The sequence below is a fragment of the Nannobrachium achirus genome, assembly GCF_963921795.1.
Source record: "Nannobrachium achirus genome assembly, chromosome: 3".
Classification (NCBI taxonomy): Eukaryota; Metazoa; Chordata; class Actinopteri; order Myctophiformes; family Myctophidae; genus Nannobrachium; species Nannobrachium achirus.
The window spans coordinates 11,544,403-11,572,383 of NC_137812.1; the positions used below are offsets into that span (position 1 = coordinate 11,544,403).

The window sequence follows — 27,981 nt, forward strand, 5'->3', positions numbered from 1 at the left end:
ATTATAAGTAAAATAATATTACCATCTAAAGAATAAGTTTGTTTGATGCGGAAATACGACACGTCACGTGACCGGTAGTTTATGTCAAAAGTTATGTTGACAATGAACATGTTGAATTCAAAACATCCACCGGGAACTCTGGCAAAAACATAGCATGTTCGGGAAAAGCAGGACAAAATGATTCAGCAAGGTAAAGCGAATAGTTCGCTAACTAACTAGTGAGTCACTATAGCCTACATAATGAGTTTTGTGTTCACAACAACGACGATGAAATGACATGGCAGACATGCAGCAGCAACAAGCCTCGGTAGAAGATGAGGAGGAACCCCCCTCCATTGTGTGGGGTTTGGATCCAGTGTTCTGCGCCCACGCCAGGCTGTATGTGTGCGACATCCTCACCATGAAGGAGTCCTGTCAGGTCCCAGGTGCGTGCGTGCGTGTGTGGCTGTGTGTGTGTGTGGTTATATATTTTTTGCACATTTTTTTTTTTTTTTTTCCTGACTATCTACTGCATAGGTACTGTGTTCTATCCGTCTGTCATTCAATGTTATATGAGATACATAAATGGTTTCCTGTGTAAATAAGCCAAGTGCTTTCCTAGGATCTCCTTTTAGTTGACCTTGTACCAGTGAACTGTACCGTCATGAAACTGTTTTCCTATGCAAACTTATAATAAAGTCTTCAATCAATCAATCTGTGTGTGTGTGTGTGTGTGTGTGTGTGTGTGTGTGTGTGTGTGTGTGTGTGTGTGTGTGTGTGTGTGTGTGTGTGTGTGTGTGTGTGTGTGATGTGTGTGTGTGTGACAGTGGTGGAAAAAGTACTCAAATGTTCTCTGTAAGTACTGTTTTTTATTGAAGTAAAAGTATCAATATTGGAGTGTAGAAATACTCTGTTACACAAGTAGAATATGGAATTCAAAATTAACTTGAGGAAAAGTATAAAAAACAAGTACTGGCATCAATAAGTACTTAAAATACCAAAAGTAAAAGTATAAAATGTTTGAAAATGGCAGATCTACAAGCTCACAATGTGTCGCGATGCGCTTTGTAAAGCAACTAGTAACTAAAGTTTTCAAATAAATGTAGTGGAGTAAAAGTACAATTGGATCCGAGATGTAGCGGAGATGAAGTAAAAGAAAATGGAAATACTCAAGTAAAGTACAAATCCTCAATATTGTATTTAAGTACAGTACTTAGGTAAATGTACTTAGTTACTTTACACCACTGGTTCAGAAAGTGATTGATGGATTGACTGAATACTTTATTAACATGTTTGTTAACTGTAAGAGGAAATGAAAAAATAAGCTCTGCTCAAAGGATCTCACAAAACTTCCCTGGGAGCTTGCTTCCATTGTGGTCCATTGTTGTACCACAATGAGTAACCGCATACTGTGGGGTATATTTAGCCTGACACTTCAGTCCGCACATCTGGCGCTCGCAGTCAGGCAAGGGTATATTAGCATTGGATCAAGACTATTATAGACTGTATTTTATTGAGTCTGACTTTTACTCGTATAATATGTAAAAGTAAAATACGGCTAGGATATGTGTACATCAGCCCTAGAATGGCTGTGATAACCATATTACGGTACATACATTTCATGTATGTAATAGAATTTCTAGAACTAAATGCACGGCGGTGGGATTTTTTTGGATGGCATCTATAATTATTCCCTCCCTCCCACTAGGGATGGGACGATGCGCGATATTATCGTTTATCGTGATAAAAAAACACTCACGATAATCGTGTAGATTTAATTTATCGTGATATTGTCCTCCGTCATGCACTGGGATCAATTCACCTTTTATTTGCCGAGCTGCATATCCGCTACCACTTAAATCCTCTATTGGTAAAAGGTACTTATAATGAATACCAGAAAAGTCGCCCTCTTTCAAAGTCGCCCCAGACTCGTTTCCCAACGGGTCTGTGGCCTTAAGCTAGATGCAGATTAGACTAAAATCAAATCTGTGCTTCTGGGGGTCCCTGGAACAAAAAAGTTTGCAATAGGGGTCCATCCGTGGAACAAAATATTTTGAGATGGGGTCCACGGCCAAAAACACCTTTTGGGGGTCCTTAACCACTGATAGGCACATTCTACAAATGTCTTCTAAATCATAACAATTTTCTGAAAAAAAATTATGTTGCCATCAGTGTTTCTCAAACTTTGTGATGTGAAGGACCCCCAGAATGATATGTATTTGGCTACGGACCCCCATCACAAAATATTTTGTTCCAGGGACCCCCAGAAGCAAATATTTGATTTTAGTCTATTCTGCATCTAGCTTAAGGCCACAGACCCGTTGGGAAACGAGTTTGGGGGCGACTTTGAAAGAGGGCGACTTATCTGGCTACCCTTATAATATACGTACTTGATAGTCTTTTTTTCACTCTCTATCAAATGTCTTTGCCAAAAAATAGCCGATCTACAAGCTCACAACGCGCCGCAAACCCAGGATAATGGATTTAGATTTTCGCGATAATATCGTAAATCGCGATTTCTTTTGCCACAATAATTGTGATATGAAATGTTCATATCGTCCCATCCCTACCTCCCACATGCACAGCACTCACTCGGACATGCACGTGTGACGTGTGGTCATCGAATGAAGTTTGACTACTATGAAGTGTGTCAGGTCTATTGTTTAATGCCATCTGCCATATTTATCACCTCAATAAAGACAATAGCCACGGCACACATCTTCACCTCAGACTAGGCTGAAATCCACATTCTTGCTGCCCCAGACCCTCCTCCTGCGTATACGTATCAGATACGCTTTTTTCTTTTTTTTTTAAACAAAATGTTTATTTTCTTTTTTTTTTACATACAAAACAACACACACAACACAACAAAGGCAAGACTCAGACAAAATAAACAAAAAAAAACCCCACAAAAAACAAAAACCCAGGGAATACAAAATAATCATGACACAAAGAGCACACACATCATATCAACATCCCGATTCATAAGCCACAAGGCCAGACAAATGACAGTAGAGAGAAAACAAAGCAAAGAAACAATTACCCCACTCCTGGTTCCTCCATCAGATAGGAAAGGTCGTTTCCGTTAACATACTGAATAAAACTTCCCCATATTTTCTCAAATAGCTCTTGTTTGTTTTTGAGAGTGTATGTAATTCTTTCTAAAGGAAGGCATAAAGATAGTTCCTTAAACCACTGAGCGATGCTAGGTTTCCCTGTCTTTTTCCATGAAAGGGCGATAACCCTTTTGGCTTGTAGGAACCCAAGATCCAGAAATGTTATCTTGCAGTTTTTTATCTTATGGCCGATTGGGTAAAGCAGATACGCTTTCTTAGACGGTTTTTGAATGGCTACACTTGGCTACAAAAAAATTACCACACAGCGTATATTGCGTATCACCGTAGAACACACCACTGGTGTACGGTTGTGCGACTGGGAGCCACATTTATGAGTTCAGATGAAGTCTTATTTTGGGCTGAGGATTCACTTTCAGTTAAGTTTATTTACAGATATTTGGACATAAAAATTGAAATACATATACAATGTGCATTAGTGCAGTAGAGCAAGGCACAATCACTATAGAGAAAAAAAAAGAAATGAAAGTACAAGGCACAGGTTTGTCAAGTCCGTTTGACATTTCAAAGTGTCCACGATACTGGAAAAGGAGACAGCATAGAGCAGGGGTCTTCAATGTTTTCAGGCCAAGGACACCTTAGTTGAGAGAGAGATGAAGCAGGGACCCCCGCTACCTTTTCAGAGCTTCCGTAGTTTCATTGTTGTTCAATCATAAGTGTATTTTGGAATATTTTCAGATATTTAACCACTTGAACTGTCAATAGTGACCTTTCACTCTGTACTTAGTCTGCTCTTTTCCCCCTCTTTAACAAACGTCTTTGCCGAAAATAGACCATCTACAAGTTCACAAGGCCTCACAGCGCGAGGCCTTGTGAGCTGGTAGATCGTCTATTTTCGGACAATAGGGTTCAAGTGGTTAATATAAAAAAGAAGAAAAAGGTTTCTATCACTCAAAGATTTGGAGGACCCCCTGTAGTAACTCTAGTCTGGGGACCCCCTGGGGGTCCCGGACCCCATGTTGAAGACCCTTGGCATAGAGACAGGAGAAAGCATAGTGCTTATCAAGCCCTACTTACTTGTCTCTGACTCTGCTGGGTCAGGGCCTGATGTTCTCTCTCTGGCACCATTTAGCAGATGTTCACAGAGCTCCCCTGAGCCGCCTTATTCCTCCTATACGCCTCCTGGGCGTATGTCTGCAGACATACTGGTCATGCTGCATGGCTGGCATTATGGCAGGCCTGGTGTTGTGCTGTGCTGTGCCGTTTTTAAGTATTATCGTTTTCCTCCTTTATTTAACCGGGTTAACCCATTTAGTTCTGGGATTATTGAATGCTTTAACTATTGAAAAATAGCAGATATACAAGCTCACAGCGCGGCACCGAGTGCCGCGCTGCGAGCTTGTAGATCTGCTATTTTTGCAAAAGTCGTGAAAATGTGTGCAAATATTTGAATATTATGTATTTTTAAAGCGAACGTGTGTAACTAAAATTTTGCTTCTGGGTGGTCCCTGGAACTAAATATTTTGAGATGGGGGTCCGTGGCCAAATACTTATCATTTTGGGTGGTCCTTCACATGAAAAGGTTTGAGAACCACTGACATAGTAGTCTCTCAAGAACAGACTAACTAAGTTCCAGTTCAAGTGAAAAGGACCTTTTCTTTGACGATGGCTAGCCAGATTGCTGACACAGAAACACAGGTTTTTTCAAAAAACCTTTGAAGGATTCAAAAGACACTTATAGAATCGGGTCAAAATTAAAATTTTCGCGATTTAAAAGAAATAGCAGATCTACAAGCTTGCAGCGCGGCACTCGGTGCCGCGCTGTGAGCTTGTATATCTGCTATTTTTCAATAGTTAAAGCATAAAATAATAATACACAATAAGGTGTACCCGTTCTAAATCGGTTAAATCACATTGAGATTTCCATCTCGTTTTCAAGTGGGCCCCGGGGGCCCCTTTTCAGCAAAGCCCTGCCTCACACTCTGTAGTTACACACATTCACACACACACACACACACACACACACACACACACACACACACACACACACACACACACACACACACACATGGGAGCTGCCCCAGTACACAACCACAGTCTGGGCAGAGCCGCCGCCAGCGCTAACCGTGTTCAATTATACATGGTAGAAAACAAGGCAATAAAAGGTTATAATACAAGTAATAGTGTAAATAAATAAGTATCAGAATAAAAAAGTGTGGGAAAGAATATCAGTGCACAGACACAGACATTGTTATGAATTACAATATACTAACACATAATGCGATTTAGAATTGCACCCTTGGGTTACTGAGGTATTATAAACTAACTGAAGATATGTCAACATGTGGCACTTAGATTGATGAATAAACATGACCCGATGTAGCAATTTACAAAAGATGATTTAATAAAAAACAGCAGCAATACAATGAAATCATTAATCGCAATTATTTGAGTGACAATTAATCGTCATGTAAAATGTCATAATCGTGACAGCCCTAGAGATAAGAGTTTTCTGCCCGACGGCGAAAGGTTGAAAATGTAATTGACAACGTCTGCTAGCCGATCTGCAGGTTCTGCACATGTCTTAAGGGCGGGGGCCACAGGTGATTTGATTGGATTCATTCTTTTGAAGGATTTACTCATATCTTTCTGCCCTGGATATTTCCACCGGGCAGGGGGCCTTGCTCATTTGCATATCCATGGCTGCAGGACGTTTTATCATCAAAGCAGGCATGGAAGGTGTTTCAGTTAACACATGGGCTGCTCAGGTTTATAACATTTCTAGCTGTTGCTGCTGCCGCCGTTCACTCACGCTTTATTTTGAAGAGCCTCGGAAGCTTTGTGCGTGTGCACGTGGGTGTCCACTGACGATTGAGGAAGATAATCCCTTTGTTTACAAACGCTCGCGAAACTAAAATCCAAACGGGGGCCGACCATCGCGTTATAGTGTCGCCGTGAAAACAATCAGATCTCTGCTTCCCTGGCGTTCTTTTCACCTCATTCAGAGATAAAGCCCTTTTTATGTTTCAGAGTAGAATGGAAATCAATGCAACCAGCTCGTGCCATTTTCTCTCTCTCTCTCTCTCTCTCTCTCTCTCTCTCTCTGCTACGGGGTGACGTATGGACTCGGGTCATTCAGAGGGCAGGCAGCTGCACGTACAGTTAACCCTTCGTTGACTCGTTCAGGGACGAGACAACTCCTTTTGGCAGGGTGACACCTAGTGGCCTTAACTCGTTACTAAACGAGTTTGGCTCCTTGGGAGTGACACTTCATCACGTTGCTGGATCATTTCCCTAAAACGTATACACCTTAAATGTGTTTTCCTTTCTTTATGATATTAGATCGCTATCAGCTATGATCAATTATTGCTGAATTGCTCAGATAAAAGATTAGATTAGAAGAGTACTGCTAACACAAATAAGTCGTTTTGATTGCAAGTGTAAATACAGGTTTCTTTATTTTAGGAATATTTTTTCTGTTAGAAAGAAAGTATAAAGTAGTAGATGTTTTAATTAAATCTGATTGTGACCTTCAGGCCGCAGTTACTATAAAAAGCTCCACCGTCAGTCAGTCATGCCATGTCACGTCACGTCACGTCACACTTTTGCCCTAGTCCTATCTCTGCCACCGTTGGCCCCATCGATGCCAAACTTTGCACACACACTCCTTGGATGGCAAATAACAACCTCATTTCTCACATGGCCCTCTTCTAGCGCCACCATCAGGGCAATTTTTCCAACACATGGATGTGTCCCATTTCCCATATTCCCTCCTGATTGGCTACAATTGCCTTCTAAAGTTTGTGTAATGTGTATGCGACCTGACAGTCGCTTATCTCCCGATTAGGGAGTCTTACTGGTTAAGCTGCCAAAAGTAGGGTATTCTCAACCTCAAGTTCCAGGGAACTGTGCTGTACTTTGGAGAGACAGAGGCTGAAAAGGACAAATAAGAGTAAATGGTTGCTGATCAATTGTTTTGGGAGCCTGGCTGCCTGCCTGCACTTGCTTTGCTCTTCTGGGGCCAACCAAATCTAGTTTGCTCTCACTTAAACCTAAATGTACTGTTAGTAGCACCTCTTGGAACAGTGCTTTGCAACCCCTTTCTGGATCAGGGCCCACTTGAAAATCTCTAAAGCAGGGGTCTTCAAGAGGGGGTCCGGGACCCCCAGAGTTACTACATGGCGGCTGCCAAATCTTTATGATAGGATCATTCTTGAACCCTCGCATCCCTATTCTGAGGAGAACTTTAGACAAACATAGTAGATCTACAAGCACATATCTATTTTCGGCAAATAGGTATGGTGTAGAGGTAAAAAAAAAAGAGCACACCAAGTACAGAGTGAAAGGTCAAGTTAAAGAGGTGGTGCCATAGTTTTGTAGCCTGGCGGGGCCCGACGTTATCTGTGTTCATTCCTTCTACAGTATAACGTCTGGCCTTTGGCCAATTGGCAGCTTGAAAAGTGGGCGGGAGTACTTGCCTTGACAGACAGACTCCTCTAACCAATCACCATCTCTCAGCCAGTCGGATGAACGGCAAACAAACACGTCTTTTCGGCCGATAAACTCCACTAGGGCATCCTCCGTGTTGCTTTTTAATTGTTGTAATTGATTCCAACTCTGAAATAACTGCACTTATTGGTTGTTTTATGGTTAGAGCGTTAACTGTTACACGTTTTGCATCGCGAGGGCAGCCATTGTTGTTTTGAAAATGCTGCAGCCTGCAGCATGCATCTACGTCACCGTCTACACATGGACCAATCAGGGAAATCTTTTCACTTGTTGTCAGGAAGACTACGTTTGTTGTGCGGAAGCATAGTGCGGAAGCAGTCACTGATTGGCCCCGATCAGAGAATAATCGGTATACTCGCTGCCAATCAACGGAAGTCCAGACGTTATACTGTGGAAGGAATGAGTGAGTGAACGCAGATGACGTCGGGCCCCGCCAGGCTAATAGTTTTGTACTTTGGTGTGGGTGTTATGAGCAATTATGTATTCCCATTATATTTTGGGTTTCTTCCTCGAGGCTGCCGCCTTGTGGGTCAAAAGTACCGATCCAAAAACACAGATGGAGTGACATCATATAATCATCCCCTCCCCTTTTACCATTCACCCAACACTGTGGGTGTGGCTAACTTCAGCTGGGTCACCACCCACCTGACCAACCAGGCATACTTAATGAACTGGTGAGTGTGGCCACATAAAAAAACACATTTTAACTCTTCTGTACACTTTTTTGAAGAAAAAAAATGTCCTCCTAGTATAATCATAATACCTGATCATCATGGGGGGGGGGGCACAAGGATTCATATACTATATATGGCTTAATGAAATTAACTACTCAAAGGAACCGCTCACTTCACACTGGGTGTGATTTTCAAATAATAAAAAAGTTTCTATTACTTCTGGTAATTAAGCTTGTATGCCCTTGGCTGGAACCACATGATGATGATGATGATGTAGATATTGAGGTGTAAATGCTTTAAATGTTATCTTTTCTCACAGATGTCTACTTGTACAACTCGCATCCAGTCTACAAAGTCGATGTTCTTGGAACAGTCGTATACAAGAAGGAGAGAGAAGATTTCTTCTGTTATGGAGGTAATATTATTGCTCAAAATATCTGTACACCTGACCACCTGAAACATTAACAGGATGTTTTTTTAAGAATAAAGAAGTCCTACAATACTGTGCTGTAGCTGGCAAACTGCTAAAGTTAAATACTGCTGTGTGAAACGTTTTGAAAGGCAGAGATAAGAGAGCAAAAGGAATTGCTGTTGCCATCATATTTGATAGAACATTAAAGTATACTTTTTTTTCTTTCAAATAGTTTCTAGTATAACACTGACTGAGTAATCTCCCAACCAGGCCTGGAATATAAAAAAATAAAAAAAGAATCTATCTTTTATTTAAAAAAAAAAAATAGGGGAGAAAAAAGTAATTTGTCGTTAAATTTAAAAGAAGAAATATATTTTGAATTGCTTGTATACATGATTATTGTGCAATTGACAGATTGTTAGTGATATATTGATAGTATTGACATTGGTTCTCAGTTAAAGTTATACTATGCAACTTTTTCAATTAAACAAATCTTAAATTTGATCTAACTATTAAATCACTAGTTTTAGAAGACCCACTCCGTGAATTTCAGCCCCTAAAGCCTTCTGTAAATATTAGGTTTTCTTTGATCCTGGCTGGGGACTGGATTTCGCGGCAAAATTACGTCATCATACACTACCGGCCAATCACAGCGCACATCATACACTGCCGGCCAATCACAGAGCATCTTGCTGTCTTCTCAGGAAGTAGCTTGCCTAAACATAACAACAGCATTTACTCTGGTGTAGGAGTCCGTAATTCCCGAACGCCTGGTCGTAGAGGGATGTCGTAGAGAGATCCCTCTACAGATGCGTCTCTGCGAAAAACAGACGAAAAAAGCAGACGCGACCGCGGTTTGCTATAGTATACTGACCACTAGTTGAGCAACTTACACAGTATAGCTTATAAATGACAGTGGTACGGCCACTTGTAGTGAATGTTTCAAATAAAAGCATAAACATATTAATCTATTATTTTAATACCATAGTGTTGAATGCACAATAACGTATACCTAAATACATAAATATGTTGTAGCCCCATCCCCACCCTATGAGGTAGGGGGTCCCTGCTCCATCTCCCCATCAGTTTGGGGGTCCCTGGCCTGAAAACTTTGAAAACCCCTGGTCTACATATTGACAAGAAAGAGACAGAGGAGAAAGTGGTCCAGTCAGCTTGGGCATCAAGGCCACTGTGGCCTCAGGTCATGCCATTGGTTTGAGGGGCACAAGGCCAAACTGAGGGGCAACAGCGGCCATGGCCTTCATGGCCTCCATGAAATTCCTGCCCTGCTCCCAACTGTTTGTGTTTACCTTTCAATAAGTGATGCATGCACTTATAAACCATCCTTGTACTGTAAAGGGTCTTTTCCACCGGCAAAGAACCAGTTCTGGTTCTTTCTCCCGCCTATGGGATGAACCAGAGGTGAGCTTTTCCACCGAGAACCAGAGTTGGTTCCGAAGTATAAAAGTGGGTTCCGAACGGGAACCACAAAATCCTTGGTTCCTCTGGTTCAATCATGGTTCAATCTGGTGGAAACGCAAGCCGGTTCAAAAGAATGAACCAAGGTTCCAAGAAAGTTGAAACGCACTGGTTCTGGAACCGGTTCTTTGCTGGTGGAAAAGGCCCCTCAGTGAGTAGTGAGTACAGTGCATCCTCACTCTGGGATCTGTTCAAAAGTCATTAAATGAAACTTCCTTATGCCATGAAGCAATGTTATTATAGTTAACTTAAACTAATGAAAGAATGAAAACCAGAGTTGAAAGTCATACATAGAGAAAATAATATTAGTGTTGCCCGATTCCGATCACGTGATCGGATCGGCCGCCGATATGGTCATTTTTATAAGATCGGAGATCGGGAAAAAAATATCGAAAAACATTTTTTTTTTTTTTTTTAAGTCCTTAAATCGTGACTTCACTGCCAAATTTCAAAGGCCACACCAAAGGTCCGCTGCACAAATTTGCTTGAGAAACACTGCACTAGTAGGCCTATATCACTATACACTACTCATAAGCTTTGTTTTTAATTTGTTGATTCAGTGCTGCACTAAGTGATAGAATGAATAGATTTTTTTTTTCTTAATGCTTTACCAAAAGATCGGATCGGGAAAGATCGGGATCGAATCTGAAGCAATAATATTTGATCGGTATCGGATCGGGAGCAAAAAAAACGTGATCGGGGCATCCCTAGAAAATATGCTATATTTTCAATGGGAGAAAATATGCTGTTGGTGGATATGAACTCTCTTCCTTTTTCTTTTTTACTACAGTAAATCTTCTTTTTTTTTGTGCTTCATTATTCATTTATCTGACCTTTTTTTAATGTTGCCCCTGACAGATACATACACTAAAGCCTCGTACACACTGAGGGCGAATTGGCGAATAGCGAATTAGCGTATTATTCGCCTTTTGTTTAAAACCTTATAAAGTCAATGGAAGCATCCACACCAAACGCGAATTTCGAAAAAGCGAAAAGGCGTCTGTTTTTTATTCGCCCTTGTGTCGAATTAAGCGAACGTTCAAAGGCGAATTCCTCTCTCTCTCTGTATCAAAGTAAGCTCACTCTACCCTATTTCAAGAGAGAGAGAGAGAATGGTGGAGGGACCTTCACGTTACATTGAGGCCGAGGGGAACAGTGTCGTTCTCCTTTTCACTTTTTAAATAAACTTTATTGAAAATTGGCAGTTTACAATTATTCATGTAAGTACATTATAATAAACATAGACAATGTAAGGGCATTACTTTCCGTTTTAAACCCCCCCTTTTTCAGTCTCAAGTCTAAGTCTTTAGATACACAAATATAATAGAAAATAGAAATATAATAAATAGAAGGGAAAAAACAAATTACAAGGTCAAAAGGTGCCACGGTTTCAGTACGTTTTGTTTAGAGTCAAGAGTTCTTTGTCTCTTTTTCCGTGTCTCATCTGCGTGGCTGCTTGGAAAAAGTAGCCTACTCGAATGTCTTACCGGTAAAAGCATGGTTTATGTGTTTGTTATTGTAGGCTACTTTATATCTGCAAAAAGACTAATGTTTAAAAATAAATCGCTGGGTATTAAATAGCCTACAATAGGATCCGAAATGAGTCGATTAGAAGGAAAGTACTGGAAATTCGACTCAAGTACAAATACCTACAAGTACAGGCTACTCAAGTAAATGTAGGCTACTTTTAGTTACTTTACACTGACTTTCTTTTTTTACAGACCAAAATCCTTTTATTTCCGAGAGACCCAACCATTTAATCATTATTAAAACCCTCTTTCATGCTCACTGCAGCCGTGCAGCGTGCGCTGTTAACTGATTGACAGGCAGAAGAAGGCTACCAAGGAATCTATAATATTAAGATCGAAACAAAAGCCAGAGATTAAAAGGAATACTTTTAGGCTATTTTCTAACTACAGAGAGGTAAGTCATGGTTTAACTTGTACGCGGTCGCGGCTGCTATCTCATCATCCTGGCAGCAGGCTACGCATCACGCATGCATTACGCACGCACCAATATCTTTTACCCCTGCTGTTAAACTGATCCTAGACCAGCATTATCATCTCACTGTTACACAGCCATTCATCTCGCTGCCTCACGGCTAACAGACCATGATCCTAGGTCAGGCCAGCCTAACACAGCACACACGTTAAACAGAACTCCAGTAGCCTAGTTCGTTCCTTATAGCGCACGCCAGCGCGCGCACACACACACATTGATTGATTGCTTTACAGTTTGCATAAAAAAGCAGAAAGTACACACACAATACGGGTCCTCTTGGGTCCTCTCGGGTAATACACATAATGATTGACAGCCCCGTATTCCGAGGGTGATGCGGCCATTCCGACCCGGCTATGATAAAACACTGACCGACCCTGTCTACTCTGCCCCCGGCCGGAGCTGAGGGGAGGGGGAACGGAGAACGCGTGTTGTCACTTGTCTCTTCTGTTCTTTTTCTTATTTAATAGGCTAACAACCACGGCCAGGTCTCATCATCACCTGAGGATATAGTTTCCATTGTTTTATTTGTTTCCCTGTCTCCGTTCTCCTCTCTCCTCTCCTCTCTCTCCTTTCTTCTCCTTTCTCCTGTGGCTATGCAGGCAGATATCGCCCCCTCGTTTTTAGGCGAATTAAACGAATATTATACGCATATTCGCGTCGCTTTTTGGTGTGTATGGAAAAGGGCGAATGGCGAATTCTTCGCCTTTTTGGTTCGCTTATTCACGTCGCTTTCGCTAATTCGCCGGTGTGGACAGAGCTTTACACTAATAAAGACTAAATTAAACTCATTAAAACTAAACCGAAATGAACCTAATGTCAAATGACCCAAATAAAAAGCAAATGGAACGTTTTAAAAATATAATAACCTTGCCTGAAGCTCAGTGTTGTTGACCATCTGTGTTCACGTGTCTCTCTGCAGTGGACGACGGAACAGGTGTTATAAACTGTCTGTGCTGGAAGGACAAGGAGTGGACAGAACAGGGAGACCTGGGAAAACGTGAGTGACCAATGGGCTTCCATCATGTGCTTCGAAGAATAAAATGAACCCATTTAGGCCTAGAATTGTTTAATGCTTTAACTATTGGAAAAAATAGCAGATATACAAGCTCACAGCGCGGCACCGAGTGCCTCGCTGCGAGCTTGTAGATCTGCTGTTTTTGAAAAATCATGAAAATGTGTGCAAATATTTGAATATATGGATTTTTAAAGCGTACATTTGTAACAAGAATTTTGCTTCTGAGGTGTCCCTGGAACTAAATATTTTGAGATGGGGGTCCTTGGCCAAATACATATCGTTTTGGGTGTCCTTGATATGAAAATGTTTGAGCACCACTGACATAGAAACATATTTTTTTCAAAAAACCTTTAGAAGGATTTAGAAGACACTTATAGAATCAGGTCAAAATATTTGTGCACATATTTTCACGATTTTTCAAAAATAGCAGATATAGTTAAAGCATAAAATAATGCGTGATACTGATAATGCATACCCGGTCTAAATGGCTTTTATTACAAAATTGTTTAGTTTAAAAAAAAAAAAAAAGCAAAATAGCAGATCAAATGCAATGAGAAGAGTAGATTGTCTATTTTTGCTTTTCATCGCACAACAAAGTATATAATAGGATAAAGTGGATAAAGTAATACTACATTTCTATAGTAGTATTACTACTATAAACTGCTTCCAAAATAACAATCCTGTACTTGTCAATCTTCTCTGTAATCCGCCGCAGCAGCCTTACCTGGCCCAATCAATGAATACAAACTCCCGGAAAGCTTTGTTCCGTTGCACAATCAGCTGTGTGCAGACCAAGCCAAGGAATACTATTTGCTGCCAACGGTCACTTGCAACCGCAGGGATACATGGGACATTGTTTTGAGCTTGCAGAAAATAAAGCACACGAGCACAGCATACCCTGCTATAACATCAAATATAACATAAATTGGACCATATTTTCACAAAATACATATCATGGTGATTGAAACAAGGCTTTAAACTAGCGACAGGAACCATAAGTATTTATAACAATGTTTACTAAGGTAAGAAAATCAAACGTAAAAGTTCGGGGGAAATGAATGGAATCCTATGGAGAACATGTTGCTTCTCGTGCCATCATAGGAACTTTTCAGTTCCGTGTTTGACAACTACACCCCTGGGTAGAACACTGAAGGGGCCGTCGCCTGCTGGTCAAATCGGGGATAGCAACACTTCCACATTTAAATTGCTACTGCGCGTGCGGCTACCGTTTTAAACCCATAGTGCGCCGGCCTGCTCGTAACAATATGGCCAGCTCTATTGGCCTCCATATTTGAGACCAATCGAGGTACTTCCAGCAGACTTCCATGTGCTGCAAACGACACTGAGCAACTTTCATTGATGAATAGCTGGGGGACGGGCAGTCCGTCCTCTAGTTTTTTTATATACTGTACAGTATAACTATGGTGCAAACATACAGTATATGAGCCAGGTTTGTTGATTTTCCGGGCTCCACTAAAACATCAAAATACGTTGGTGGTTCCTGGAACTAGGTCAAGTTCCTGCAGTGATACAGAGCGTTAGAAAAGAAAGAAGAAAAGCTGTGTTTTTCTTTCTTTCTTTTCTTTTTGTGCGCACTTAATAGAAATAAAGGGAGATAAGGTTGAAAAATGCCAGAGTTCTCATTCTCATTGAATTTGCCCTGTTTTTTATTCTTTTGAAGCTTTACTGTGTAACTTTCCCCCTCTAACCCGTATTTGAACCATTCTTTTTACCGTTGTCCTAATAAGCCTGCCTGCTTGCTCAGGGGATACATCTGTGTCATAAAACGATCTAAATGTCTCAATAGAAGAGCAGGGAAACAAAATACATTTTATTATTTTAACATGCTTTATTGTATTAACATAGTATACCATACAGATTGGACACATTTTTATTTTATTAATTAAATAGTTACATAGTGCCGCTTTAAGTATTTTCTCATTCAGTTGTCTCTCATTTATTATTTTATTGTCTTTAAATCCCTTTTCACAAGAAGTGTATTACTATTACTCAAAGAATGCTTGTTTTAAAAATATTATTAACACTTTCTAAGCCGAAATAGAATGGGGGTTGGTAGATTAGCCGTGAAATTTCTATTATTGTATTGTGATCGAGACATAATATTATGTTTATAAACATGAGCCCGCAGCCCCTCCATCTTGAACAGCGCCGTTGTTTTTTCTTTTTTTTTTTTCCCCAGGTCAGTAACTCACCGTGATTTTCTCGATCTCCGTTGGGATAGAATGGGTGTTTTGGCCGATCATCGATCTCCCCGTGCGTTTCGCGTGCGGGTGCGCGATCCGTTCACGTAAATGTCCCCGCAAATAATCCAGTGTGACTCAAGAGCAGAACTGAAAAGTGTCGCTAGCATAGCCCCTAACATGGCTGCTGTAGAAGCACCAGGGTACAGACAGTAACCGAATGGGATAATGTGCCTTGGAAAAGGAAAGGCCAATGACATCACTTCTGCTTCATCTCAGCCCAGCCATGAGCTATCGATGCACGAGTGGTGACTAGGGAAGGTTAGACGATCGCCGATTTTCGGATGAAAATCATTTATTTCGGTAAATACGGGAAAGTACGGGAAAAGACGATTGGCTGCCCCTCCCCCCCTAGGAAGTTCGATATAGTATGGTTTTAACATTAAGGGGCTCCCCGTGGCTTGGAAAGGGTTAATAGCTAGAAGTGTGTCTCTTTATGGGAGAGTGTTTTTTTGCAGGTCTTTCATTCCGAGTGTATCAAAAAAGCAACTGGGTTAAGGCAGCGGAAGCTTGTGATTGGCTTTGCGGAGGCGACGGAGATACACCTAAACCTAACCTTAACCCTAACCTCAGTAAAACTAACGCTGGTGAATGCTAACCTGGTGAAATGCTAACCTGCCGACGCTGGTGAATGCTAACCTGGTGAATGTTAAACTGGTGGGACCAACGGTGCTTAACCCAGTTGCTTTTTTAATACACTCGGACTGAAAGACCTGCAAAAACCACTCTCCCGTCTCATAATGTGATTGTACTGCACTTCCAGCAGAAGCAGGCGGAGCCCCAGGAGGGTTGGATCCCGTGGCAGCGCTGAAGGCCCTGAAACAGAGCCAGCTGGACAGCTCCAGGCTGGAGATAGGAGAGCTGCTCCGCGTCCGAGGGACACTCAAAACCTCCAGGGAGCAGAGAGAGATCATGGCCTCCACCTACTGTGAGTGAGTGGGAGAGGATTAATAACCACCTTAACCCATTCATTATTTTAGCTATTGCAAAACTTGGAATATATATTTTTTAAAGTGAACATTTGTAACTCAAATATTTAGATAGATACCTTTATTATCCCACAGGGGAAATTCAGTTGCCCAGAGGCAGCACAGCAGTTAAGGTTACAAGTTACAGAGAAGTAAGAAAAAGAAAAAGAGTACTGTAGTATACAGTCCAAAGAGCAAGCACAAAAAAAGATAAATAAAACATAAAGTGTCGAAAGCTATTGCAAAAAGAGAAGAAGAATATATACATAAAGTGACCACGAAACATTCAGCGCTCATAAGTGACACGTCACACACACTAAAAAAGCTATACTCAAGCGTAACTTAGCAAACAGTGCCAAACAAAAGAGTGCACATAACAGTCACTGCTAGTCAATGCAGTCATGCAACACAAGTATCGCACCGCCATATCAACACCGCAATAATACACAGTACAATATATTTGCTTCTGGGGGGTCCCTGGAACTATATATTTTGAGATGGGGGTCTGCGGCCAAATGTATATCATTTTGGGCAGTGCCCTATACGGAGAGTTCTGCCACCTATATTCACTTCATGGGGCGAGTCCAACGGCGGCTCGTGGGGAGCTTCTAAAGTGACAAATCCCGAGAATTGTTATTAACTGACAGTCTCATGATAACATGCCTTTCATAGCCTTACTTTCACCTGCCACTTTGTGGTGCTATTGTGCATGTTATATCAACGTTATGACAATGCAGTGAGCCAGTTACAAGGCAACAGCCCAACTTTAATGATTTAAAACCACATTATTTTACCTAGTTTTTTTGGCAGTAGTATAAAGTAAATATTACAGAGACTTAATACTTTAAAACAGTTGTCATGTTGTATATTTACCAAAAAATTACGATATTTGCGACGCTGCTATTGAAACCAATGTTATTTAAATCGCCCGCTTGTCACTCTCGAGCTAAAACATGGGTCACGTGACCAGTTCATTTTCTGACCCCTCATTGGCACCACTCTCCCTCAGTTCACTCTGATTTTGGGGGACCTTTTGACATGAAGAAGTTTGAGCACCACTGACATGCAAACAGAGGTTTTTCAAAACACCTTAGAAGGATTTAGAAGACACAAAACTCAAAGACTTGCACAGATTTTCACGATTATTCAAAAATAGCAGATCTACAAGCTCATGGCGCGGCACTTGGTGCCGTGCTGTGAGCTTGTAGATCTGCTAGTTAAAGTATAAACTAATGCGTTCCCGGTCTAAATGGGATAAAGACCTGAGACCCATTCTACAAATGCCTTCGCAAGCTTCATTCCCACCGGGCACGATAAAGATAAAGATATTGTTTTAAAAATCGTTCGCAAATTAAAGTGGAATAATAATTCACTGATTTGTGTAATGTATCTTGAATATCTGAGATTTATCTGTATATTTGTCCTCAAATGTCCACAAATGTTTTGTGACAGGCAGCGACCCCCAAAAGAGAAGATTTTGTGTTAAAAACGGACCCCCATCTCAAAATATTTAGTTGCAGGGACTAGGCCTGGGGCGGTATGGACATTTTGTTACCGCGATTACCGTCTTCCCATTTACCGCCGGTACTGCGGTAATTACCGCACCCCCATATCTATTAATTAAGGTTCGGCGATAAGCCAAAATATTGCAATCATCTTCCCAAAAGTCGCCTCTCCACAGTGGAGAGGCGACACAGCCTGACTGCCCGAGTTATACTTCTCCGTACAGCACAGCGGGTCTGGCTTTCAAAGGAGCAGATCTACAAGCTCACAACACATCGCATCCGCGACGCGTACTGAGCTTTTAGATCTGCACTGTCGGGTTACCATAGTAACGTAGGCTAGCTACTTGGGCTTTTCAGACACAAACAGCTGTGTGAACAAACCAGAAGAGGAAGGGTAGTCAGATCGTGTACAGTGATTCTGTAAACTCACGTCACGTCTCAACTCTCAAATCGCAGTGATTGAGTGCTGCTATATACAGGTTTTAGTTACAAGACTTGACAGAAAAGGTTATAAAATCGCCGACGCGCCGCCGGACGGGGCACAACCGGGGCACAACGTGCGACGCGGTGGAAAAAGTGAAATAGTTTCATTTTCGGTTTTAGTCCACGCGGCCCGCGCTCCGCCAGTAATCCGTATGAATAAAAAAAGATATGCCACAACACAAGGTATGTATTAACATCCTTGTGTCGAGTGGATTACAGAGAAAGTTTACGCTGCTCAGTCATAGAGTTGTGCTCCGTACTCTCCTGCCCTTGCACTGTGTGCAGGTCTGTGTCTGAGTGACATATGTGGCTTCCAACGTGTGGTACACGGCCCAGAGCAGAGCGGCATGGAGCGCATGCGGTCCTCGCTTCTCCCCCGTTTTAAAACTCGCTTGTTTTCCAATAAAAAAATAGTCCTTTTTTTTTGTCTTTTTACCGCGGTAAGCACAATGACACCGCGGTAGACCTCGGTATACCGCGGTACGGCGGTACGGCGGTTACCGCCTCCAACCCTAGCAGGGACCGCCCAGAAGCAACATTTGAGTTAAAAATGTTCGCTTGAAAAATACATATATTCAAAGATTTGCACGCATTTTCACAACTTTTCAAAAATAGCAGATCTACAAGCTCGCAGCACACTGTGAGCTTGTATATCTGCTATTTGTCAATAGCTAAAGTATAAAATAATGAAGTCCCCTCCACCTTGGGCCCAAGTCACTCAGTCCCACTTTCCCCCACCTTGTGACGTCCCTGGGACCAAATACTTAACTTCATCAGGGTGCCATGTAGGCTATTCTACTCTCCAACTTCATCTTCTGTTTTGTCACAGTGTAAACACGTACCACCATTTGCATGTTATAAATGTTTTGACTGTTACTTGTTTGGCACACACACACACACACACACACACACACACACACACACACACACACACACACACACACACACACACACACACACGCACACACACACACACACTTTGACCTACAGACTGTCACTGACAAGGGCATCCTCATACTCAAACGGACCATTTACAGTATGGCAACCCTTTTGCTTACACTCTTCTCCTCTTACGTTACCCTACGTGCGTCTGCATCCAAACGCGAGCACACACACACACACACACACACACACACACACACACTCTCTCTCTCTTCATATTACGCTACATGTCACCTCTATCCTCAGTCTATTAATCATGTGTTTATCTGACTGTGTGCCTTCCCCAGATAAAGTGAATGACCCGGTGATGGCGGCTCAGATAGCCTGGATGATGGAGAATCCCCAGCTCTACAGAGAATGCTATGACAAGCCCTTCCAACCGCAGGCCAGCAGCACAGGGTACAGCCAGCCACCTAACGCAGCTCTCACTACACCAGTGGTTCTCAACGTTTTCGGGCCGCGACCCCCAAAAGAATTATATTTTAACCCACCCTACAAGCACTAAGAGTTGAAGCATTACATTTTGTTTAACACGGTTCTATTGCGAGGCGTTGTGAGCATGTAGATCTGCTATTTTCACAATTTCTGACAGGGATGTATGGTTCTATTAGATCTGACATGTAGGTTGATGCAAGACCATTTAGAGCTTCAAAGGTCAGGAGCAGCACCTTGACATCGGCCCTGGCCTGTATCAGCAGCCAGTGTAGTGCAATGAGTTCTTCTATCGTACACCAGGAATGGGACGATACCCGATATCATCGCTTAGCGGGATAAAAAAACACTCACGATAATCGTGGAGATTTCATTTATCGTGATATCGTCCGCCGTCATGCACTGGGATCAATTCACCTTTTACTTAAACCCTCTGTTAAGAACGTTTCGTTGCCAAGCTCAACGTTGGGCATTTAGACCTATACATGGAGATATGGAGCGAACCTGTTTGGCCTAACATGGAGATGTGGAGAACACTATATATGGAGTTAGTCCATTCCATCATGTCATATGGGACTACCGTCATAGACAGTATCCATTGTTAGGCTGGAGTCAATGGCAACCAGGAATGAACGGCATACGTGTCAGAGTGATGTCATCAATATGACATCAGAGGAACGCATATATACCGGCTTCTCACCTAGATCGGGGCCAGATTCCAGCGGCTCCAGTTGAACATAGGAAGAAGCCTGAGCTAGGCAAAGCACATAAGCACAGCACTCGGGATAGAGATATTAGAGCAATATACCCAAAGGATAGAACGAGCTAGGCATTGAAGAGTCTTAACAGACATCCGTTAGAGGTTTTGCCGGAGAGAAACGAACTCGCGTCAGAGCCATGGCAGAGCTCTACTTTACCCTCTATAATTGGTAAAAGGTACTTATAACATACGTACTTGATAGTCTTTTTTCCACTATATCAAATGTCTTTGCCAAAAATATTTACAAGCACACAACGCGATGCGACGCATTGTGAGCTTGTAGGTCTGCTATTTTTCTGCAAATGTTCTGCCCCACGATAATGGATTTTGATTATCGCGATAATATCGTAAATCGCGATTTCTTTTGTCACAATAATCTCGATATGACATTTTCATATCGTCCCATCCCATCCCTATCGTACGCTACACTACAGAGCTGTGAAAACTCCTGGTTATCGCCTCAAGACAATGACACAGTCCAGTGTTTTCCCCCCCTCGTCAGAAATTGTTCTTGGCAGGGCACGCTGGCATTCTGAAACAACAATTAGACCCTGGCTGTGACACTAAAACGCTCCTCACCAAAAGCACTATCAGCCGTTAGGGGGAAGCGGCACGTCTCGAGTCCGCCGTAGAGCGCGGATTACCACACAGCGTGGAGCAGAGATATTAGCTTGCTGAAGTCCATTATGCTTAATCCATTTAGACCGGGTATACGGCGCATTATCGCGTATTATTATTTCATGCTTTAACTTTAAAAAAAATAGCAGATTCGTAAATAGTAGATCTGCTATTTTTGAAAAATCGTGAACATTTGAATTTTGACCCGATCCTATATAAGTGTCTTCTAAATCCTTCTAAGGTTTTTAAAACACACGTTTCTACGTCAGTGGTTCTCAAACTCGTTCATGTCAAGGACCCATTATATGTATGCATTTGGCCGCCGACCCCCGTCTCAAAATATTTTGTATCAGGGACCCACCACAGAAGCAAATATTTGACTTACAAAAAATTGATATTCAAATTTTATTTTTTTTATTTTTTTTCAAAAATAGCAGATCTACAAGCTTGCAGCGCGGCACTCGGTGCCGCGCTGTGAGCTTGTATATCTGCTATTTTTCAATAGTTAAAGCATTCAATAATTCTATGCCTAAATGGATTAATGTTGTCCTCTTTATATAGACCAGTGATTCTCCAACCTGAGGGCCAGGGCTCACTGGTGGGCCGCTAGGATATCGCAAGTGGGCCCCCGAATCATTGGAAAAGCACTACGATTTTAATTATAATATTTTTAGAAAATGATGTTTATGGAAACACTTCAAAATTCGAATAAACTTTCATTATCCGGAAAAACTTGTATCCGCTTGGAGGAGGTAGATTTTGAGGCTTTATCGAATAAACTAAATGCACATTTGTGAATGGAAACGGTCAGACAATAAATGCGAATATATTATGACGTTCTGGGTCCATATCGTCCTCCAACTTAACACTTTCGCCTGCTGCTTAACGTCCATTGTATAGCATTAGCCCACAAAACAAACCGGTTGTTTGTTACACACGGAGTGACACAGACCGTGTGTAAATTCCTCCCGTTTTCACCTCCCGGAGTCAAGCCATCCGTGGCTAACCCTTCCTCATCACACGGTGTTGCGTGCCAAAAGTGGCCGATCTACAAGCTCAGAGCAGCTCGCATCCGCGTCTCCGCGCTGCGCTGTGAGCTTGCAGATCGGCCACCTTGCAGAGGACGCACTGCGCAGCAATCGAGTCACAGCAGTCAGACGTGCAGTGCTCACGTCTCGGTTTGGTCTGAAAAAATCTGCCCGATCAACTCATGCAACCGTCGCTTATTCGAATGACACCCGCAAATGGAAACAGGCTAAATTGGCTTTGTCTTAATGCGAATTTATGATAATTCACTTCCTATTTTCGAATAAGCTTATGGAAACATGGCTTATGTTGTTCTTTTCCATTTCTGACATTTACAACTTCCAACTAAATTGCACCATGAGGATGCTTTTTGCTGATTAATGGACACTGCTCCTACTGATCTTGCCTAAGAATCACGCAAAGTGGTACACACTATCTTGCAACTCATCTCAGCAACATGCATCTGTACCATTTCCCATATTCCTCCTGATAGGCAACGATTGCCTTCTAAAGTTTGCTGGATTGCTCCCTTTTCAAAAAAAAGAAAAAAAATATATATATATATCTGCACATCATGAACACCACATGCCTTTTCTTTGCAATTAGCCAAGCACGATCCCTCAACACATAGGCATACATGCCACTTAAAGGACCACCTCACCTCTGGGACAACCAGATCTTATTTTATTGTTGTCTGGGACACGACCAACACAATCCTGAGTTATTTTTTGTGTTCAATCTGTGTTTTTAGATATTTTCGTATTTCAGCATGCTACAACTGGTCATATGATGCATTTTGCTTCATATGATGCAATAGATGATGCAATATCATGCTACATCATATCATATGACCAGTTGTAGCATGCTGAAATACAAAAATATCTAAAAACACACATTGAACACAAAAAATAACTCGGGATTGTGTTGACCACAATGAAATAAGATCTGGTTGTCCCAGAGGTGAGGTGGTCCTTTAAAATCCTCACATCTACCTGCAAATGGGCCTCTTCTAGCTCCACCATGTGGCCGATTTTTGCAAAACACATATTTTGCCACTGTTAAACATGTGTCAGTCGCTTATCTCCCGATTAGGGAGTCTTACTGGTTCATATTATGTGTAGTTGTATGTGAGTTCATTTTTTGATTTTACAGATTTCACAGTCCCTTGGAAAAGGCGACTGGCATCTTGAAAGGTTACCTCAATGAGAACATGGTGAGCCGGTTTCGAACCCTGGACGTCGTGGACCTGTTGGAACCGCTGTTCCCCGCTCAGCCTCAGACCACGTCAACGGACCAGGTACTCCTCCAAAGGGATGGGACGATATGCTATAGTATCGTTTATCGTGATAAAAAAACACTCACGATAATCGTATCGTGGAGATTTAATTTATCCTGATATCGTCCTCCGTCATGCACTGGGATCAATTCACCTTTTATTTGCCGAGTTGCATATCCAGTACCATTTAAACCCTCTTTTGGTAAAAGGTACTTATAATATACCTACTTGAAACAGTGTTTTTCTCACTCTCTATCAAATGTCTTTGCTAAAAAAATAGCCGATCTGCAAGCTCACAACGCGTTGCAACGCAACGCGTTGTGAGCTTGTAGATCTGCTAATTTTTGGCAAATGTTCCGCCCCAGAATAATGCATTTTGATTATCGCGATAATATCGTAAATCACAATTTCTTTTGTCACAATCAGCGTGATATGACATTTTCATATCATCCCAATCCCTACTCCTCCATGATAATTCAAAGCTAAAAATAACACTCACACACACTGTATTGGTGCTCCTGAGAAAAAAACTGTAAAACTAAAATCATGAAAAGCTTAGCGGGGGCTTGTAATTCACTTTTGAATGCTCCAAAATTGTCAACCGGCAGATACAGTATCTGAAAAGTGAATTGCGAGCTCCCGCGATAACACGCCATCAGTTCTGTTCGCAGGTTTTTGAAAGAACACTGTTTAATCGATGTTTACGGCTGGAGAAAATTCTTGTAAGTGTCTCGTTCCAAAGTGATATTACCCATAAAAGTCCATTATATAAATATAAATAAGCAGGGGTCTCTCCGTCCCTCCAGTTCTTTAGTAAATAGAAAATACATTTACAGGTGGGTTGCCAATTTCATCCGATCAGAGAGAGCGTACTCATTTGTCAGCTTCAATTTCATAGTGTTCCACTTCCAATTTTGTCTGCTCATTTCTTTGCGTCATCACTTCCAATTTCACTTGTTTGTCATGTATGAGTTCTCTCTCCTGAAGGGGGATGGTGTTTTCCTCTGGTGTTTCAGTCCGAGTGTATCAAAGGGTGCGTTCGGAAATGCGCACCGGACTGCGCGGGCGTTTATCGTGGGCTTGCCCAGGCCTTACGGCCTGGGCATAAATATAACGATTGCATTCACCACGGCTTCGTAACTCGCGCTCCGCCGGCCGCGCGGCCCTGGCAAGGTCCGCTGGCCTTCGCGCCGCTTGCAATGTCGTGGACAATAACTGTGACATCTAACCATAAACGAGCGCTCTACCACACCCGGTGCGCATTTCCGAACGCACCCTTTGATACACTCTGACTGAATCACCAGTAGAAAACACTCTCTCCTCCTGAAGGACCCCTTAGTTGAAAGAGATGAAGCAGGGACCCCCACAACCTTCTCATAGATTCCATATAGTTTCATTGTTTGACAGCACAATCATCAGTGTATTTTGGATTCATGTCAATTTGTGTTTTCGGATATTTAACCACTTGAACCGTCAATACGTAATAAACTTGACCTTTCACTCTGTACTTAGTCTGCTCTTTTTCCCCTCTACACCAAAGCTCTTTGTCAAAAATAGCCGAGCTACAAGCTCACAACGCCTCGCAGCGCGAGGCGTTGTAGATCTGCTATTTTTGGCTAAAGTTCTCAGAATTTTGCACTATATTTGGAAATATAGTGGCCCTCTCCATCATCAAAGTTGCCCACCCCTGCGATAAACGATAATAGCGATTATGGTCCCATCCCTACTCTGTTCTCCCCATGGTCTGTGTTAAGGAGCCAGTGGCTGGTCCATCTGTGAGCCAGCAGTTGAGGCAGCTCCTCCAAGAGGCCCTGCAGGTTCTACAGGACGAGGGCAGTGTGTTCATCAAAGCCAAGTCCCAGGAACAAGTCTACCATGTGAGCAAAGACACCAGTTCCATTTGGTTCCATTTGTACAGACAAAGAGTTAAATACAGGGTTCCCACGGTCATGAAATTCCTGGAAATATTTTGAAATTAGATTTTTTTTTTTTTTTCCAGTTCTGGAAAAGTTCTGGAATTGATCAAGGGTCCTGGAAGGTCCTGGAAAATATTTGGCTATGCATTGTTTTTGGCTATTGATTTTTATCATGTATAACATCGCACAAGATATGTAACATAAGTAGTTTTTCGCCAGTCGTGATTGCGGCCTAAATGTACGCGACAAAAACAGATCTACAATCTCATTCTATCACCATTCTATGATTTATTTTTTGCTCCTGTACATTGCCTGTCTTTGGGCATTGCACATAGGAGTAAGAGACTGGTTATTTGCGCTGAATGGTTGTTACATAGGCCTGGAAATTGGGTTAAATATTCTGGAAAAGTTTTGGAAATTCATAGGTTAACATGTGTGGGAACCCTGTAAATAACACAGAGGGGGGGGGGGGGCTGTGGTTAAATTATGCATATGTCAAACTGGGGGTCCTTGAAATTAAAACGGTAGAATAAAGATACCAAGGATGGGACCGCGACAAATAACGGTACCTGTAGTTTCTGGGGGACCTGACTTCATTGGAGAAGTCATGTCAAAATGCCTTTGCTTGGCATTTATGTGAAGCGAATGGTTAGTGCAATATTTCTTTAGGTTGAAGTTAATTTGCCATGTTAGATTCCATCTGGAATTGGGATGTAACGAGCTTGAAAGAGGAGGGAGAAGTAGTGCTATATAAATGTAGTCCATTTACATTGAATCCACAATATAGAACACATGAAAACATAATGAACCATATTATGTGGAATGCGGCAATAACCTTTAGTGACAGTGGCATGGTTTTGTGGTTCCCATGAATCTGAATCACTTTGGATTCAGCTAGATTAAACTTTATCTGACACATCAAATCCTCTGTATCTTTGCTCCAGCATAGCTGGGGGGGAATGTGAGTCGTTTGAACTGTTGTTGTTATTGTGAGGATAGTTATTCGTGAATGTGTTTGTCCATCAGGTGACTGAACAGGACAAGGAGCTACTCATGGCCACCAAAGACATTATCAGGGAAGACTCGAGGAGAGAGAAATGTAAGACCGATTGCTTTCTGCTAAGAAAATATCTTTGTAAAAAAACATTATCAAGTTTAGTTTTTTATTTAATTGGGCCACTTATACAGTATGAAGCAATGTATTCTCATACCATTATGCTGGTTATCCCCACAGTATCATAATTGTTCTTTCCTGATCAGATTACCTATTCTTTTTAAGATTATGCCTTTTAAGAAATGTCCCCCGTGACCCTTTGTATCAGTGCTATTCACCTACGGTTTGTGCTGCGAGGCATTGTGAACTTGAGAAAAAAGAGCAGATCAAGTACAGAGTGAAAGGTTAAGTTTACTAAGTATTCCGTTTAAGTGGTTAGATGTCGGAAAAATCTATACACATTAACATGAATCTAACTATGCTGATGATAATGCTGTCAAACAAGTTTATGAAACTATCTACGAAATATATGAAAAACAGGGGGTCCGGGACCCCTAGGGAAGTGAGTCTGTGAGTCTGCGACAGGGAGTTTATTCCATAGTTTGGGGCCAGGAGGGCAAATTGTCTAGGACGAGTGGATTTTTGTCCTGGAGTTTCTAGCGAGGGTTCTGTCAGCATCCCTGTGTTGACGGTAGGGCATTCACAAATTGTGATTTTTATTATTCGAATTATTCAACCTCAAAGTATTCGAATAGTCGAATATTCGACAGGGCTGGCCAAACTGTCAAATATTAAGTAAGCAAGAGGCGAACATTGTGAAAATAGCCGATCTACATGCTTACAACGCCTCGCGTTGCGAGGCGTTGTGAGCATGTAGATCTGCTATTTTCACAATATATTATCTGCGGAACCGAGTCACATTAAATGTAATACCTACAATTCCGAGTGCTTGTCAGGGTGGGGGTCCCCAGTTCAAATATGTTTATTTTGGGGGTCACGGGCTAAAAAAGGTTTGAGAACCCCTGGTATAGAGCACTAACAAATTCATCCACCAGGGGCATTGACAACTCATTCATTATGACTTCCTATCTAGCCAAGCTTTAGAAACTATACATTAAAAAAATAAAAATAATATTCGACTTCGGTGAACAACATCGAATAGTGACTTTGATATTCGAATATTTGGTGAATGCCCTAGTTGACGGTTGTTTCCTCTGGTCTTGTTCAGATGCGGAGAAAGGCTGCCACATCCTGCACATCCTGTCTGTGGTGAGGCAGCGCTACTGCTGCAACGTGAGCAAAGCAGCCCTGGAGCTGGTCCTCACGTCTCTGGAGTACAACAGTGACATCATCAGCACCAGTGACGACTATTACACCATGATCTGATGCTAAGCTCTATATGGCACCAGTGTTGTTTTTGACAGCACATTTTGATTTAGTTGTAGTCATAGTCTTTTGAATAAAATGCAGGGATTGACACTAAGGCTTGCCCACCTGCCCCTGGCAGGTAAATAAAACTTTCGGGCAGGTGAAGTTTGCTTTCAGGTTGCCCGACCGGACAAGTGCTCATTCTATAAACACAACACCAGATATCTGTCTAAACACCTGTACGTGGCCAGCGTGCTCTGTCTTCTGGTTTTTGGAATGTAAAATAAGA

At 41.9% G+C, this 27,981-nt stretch overlaps 1 protein-coding gene across 1 annotated transcript; it reads left to right on the forward strand.

The window, feature by feature from the left end:
* Window positions 1–109: 109 nt before the first annotated feature.
* On the forward strand, window positions 110–27,885 carry stn1 (STN1 subunit of CST complex). Its single transcript, XM_080722045.1, has 9 exons — window positions 110–425; window positions 8,556–8,651; window positions 13,048–13,125; window positions 16,168–16,332; window positions 19,590–19,701; window positions 23,291–23,435; window positions 25,169–25,291; window positions 26,357–26,429; window positions 27,553–27,885. The coding sequence occupies exons 1-9, from the start codon at window positions 278–280 to the stop codon at window positions 27,708–27,710; spliced, it is 1,098 nt and encodes a 365-aa protein (XP_080578171.1). The 5' UTR covers window positions 110–277; the 3' UTR covers window positions 27,711–27,885.
* The last annotated feature ends 96 nt before the right edge of the window (window positions 27,886–27,981 follow it).

Excerpts from the sequence above, each read along its gene's own strand:
- stn1 (XM_080722045.1), top strand. The coding sequence starts at position 278 with ATGGCAGACATGCAGCAGCAACAAGCCTCGGTAGAAGATGAGGAGGAA. Across the intron at positions 13,126-16,167 it reads ACAGGGAGACCTGGGAAAAC|CAGAAGCAGGCGGAGCCCCA; the intron begins GTGAGTGACCAA and ends CTGCACTTCCAG. Across the intron at positions 26,430-27,552 it reads AGACTCGAGGAGAGAGAAAT|ATGCGGAGAAAGGCTGCCAC; the intron begins GTAAGACCGATT and ends GGTCTTGTTCAG.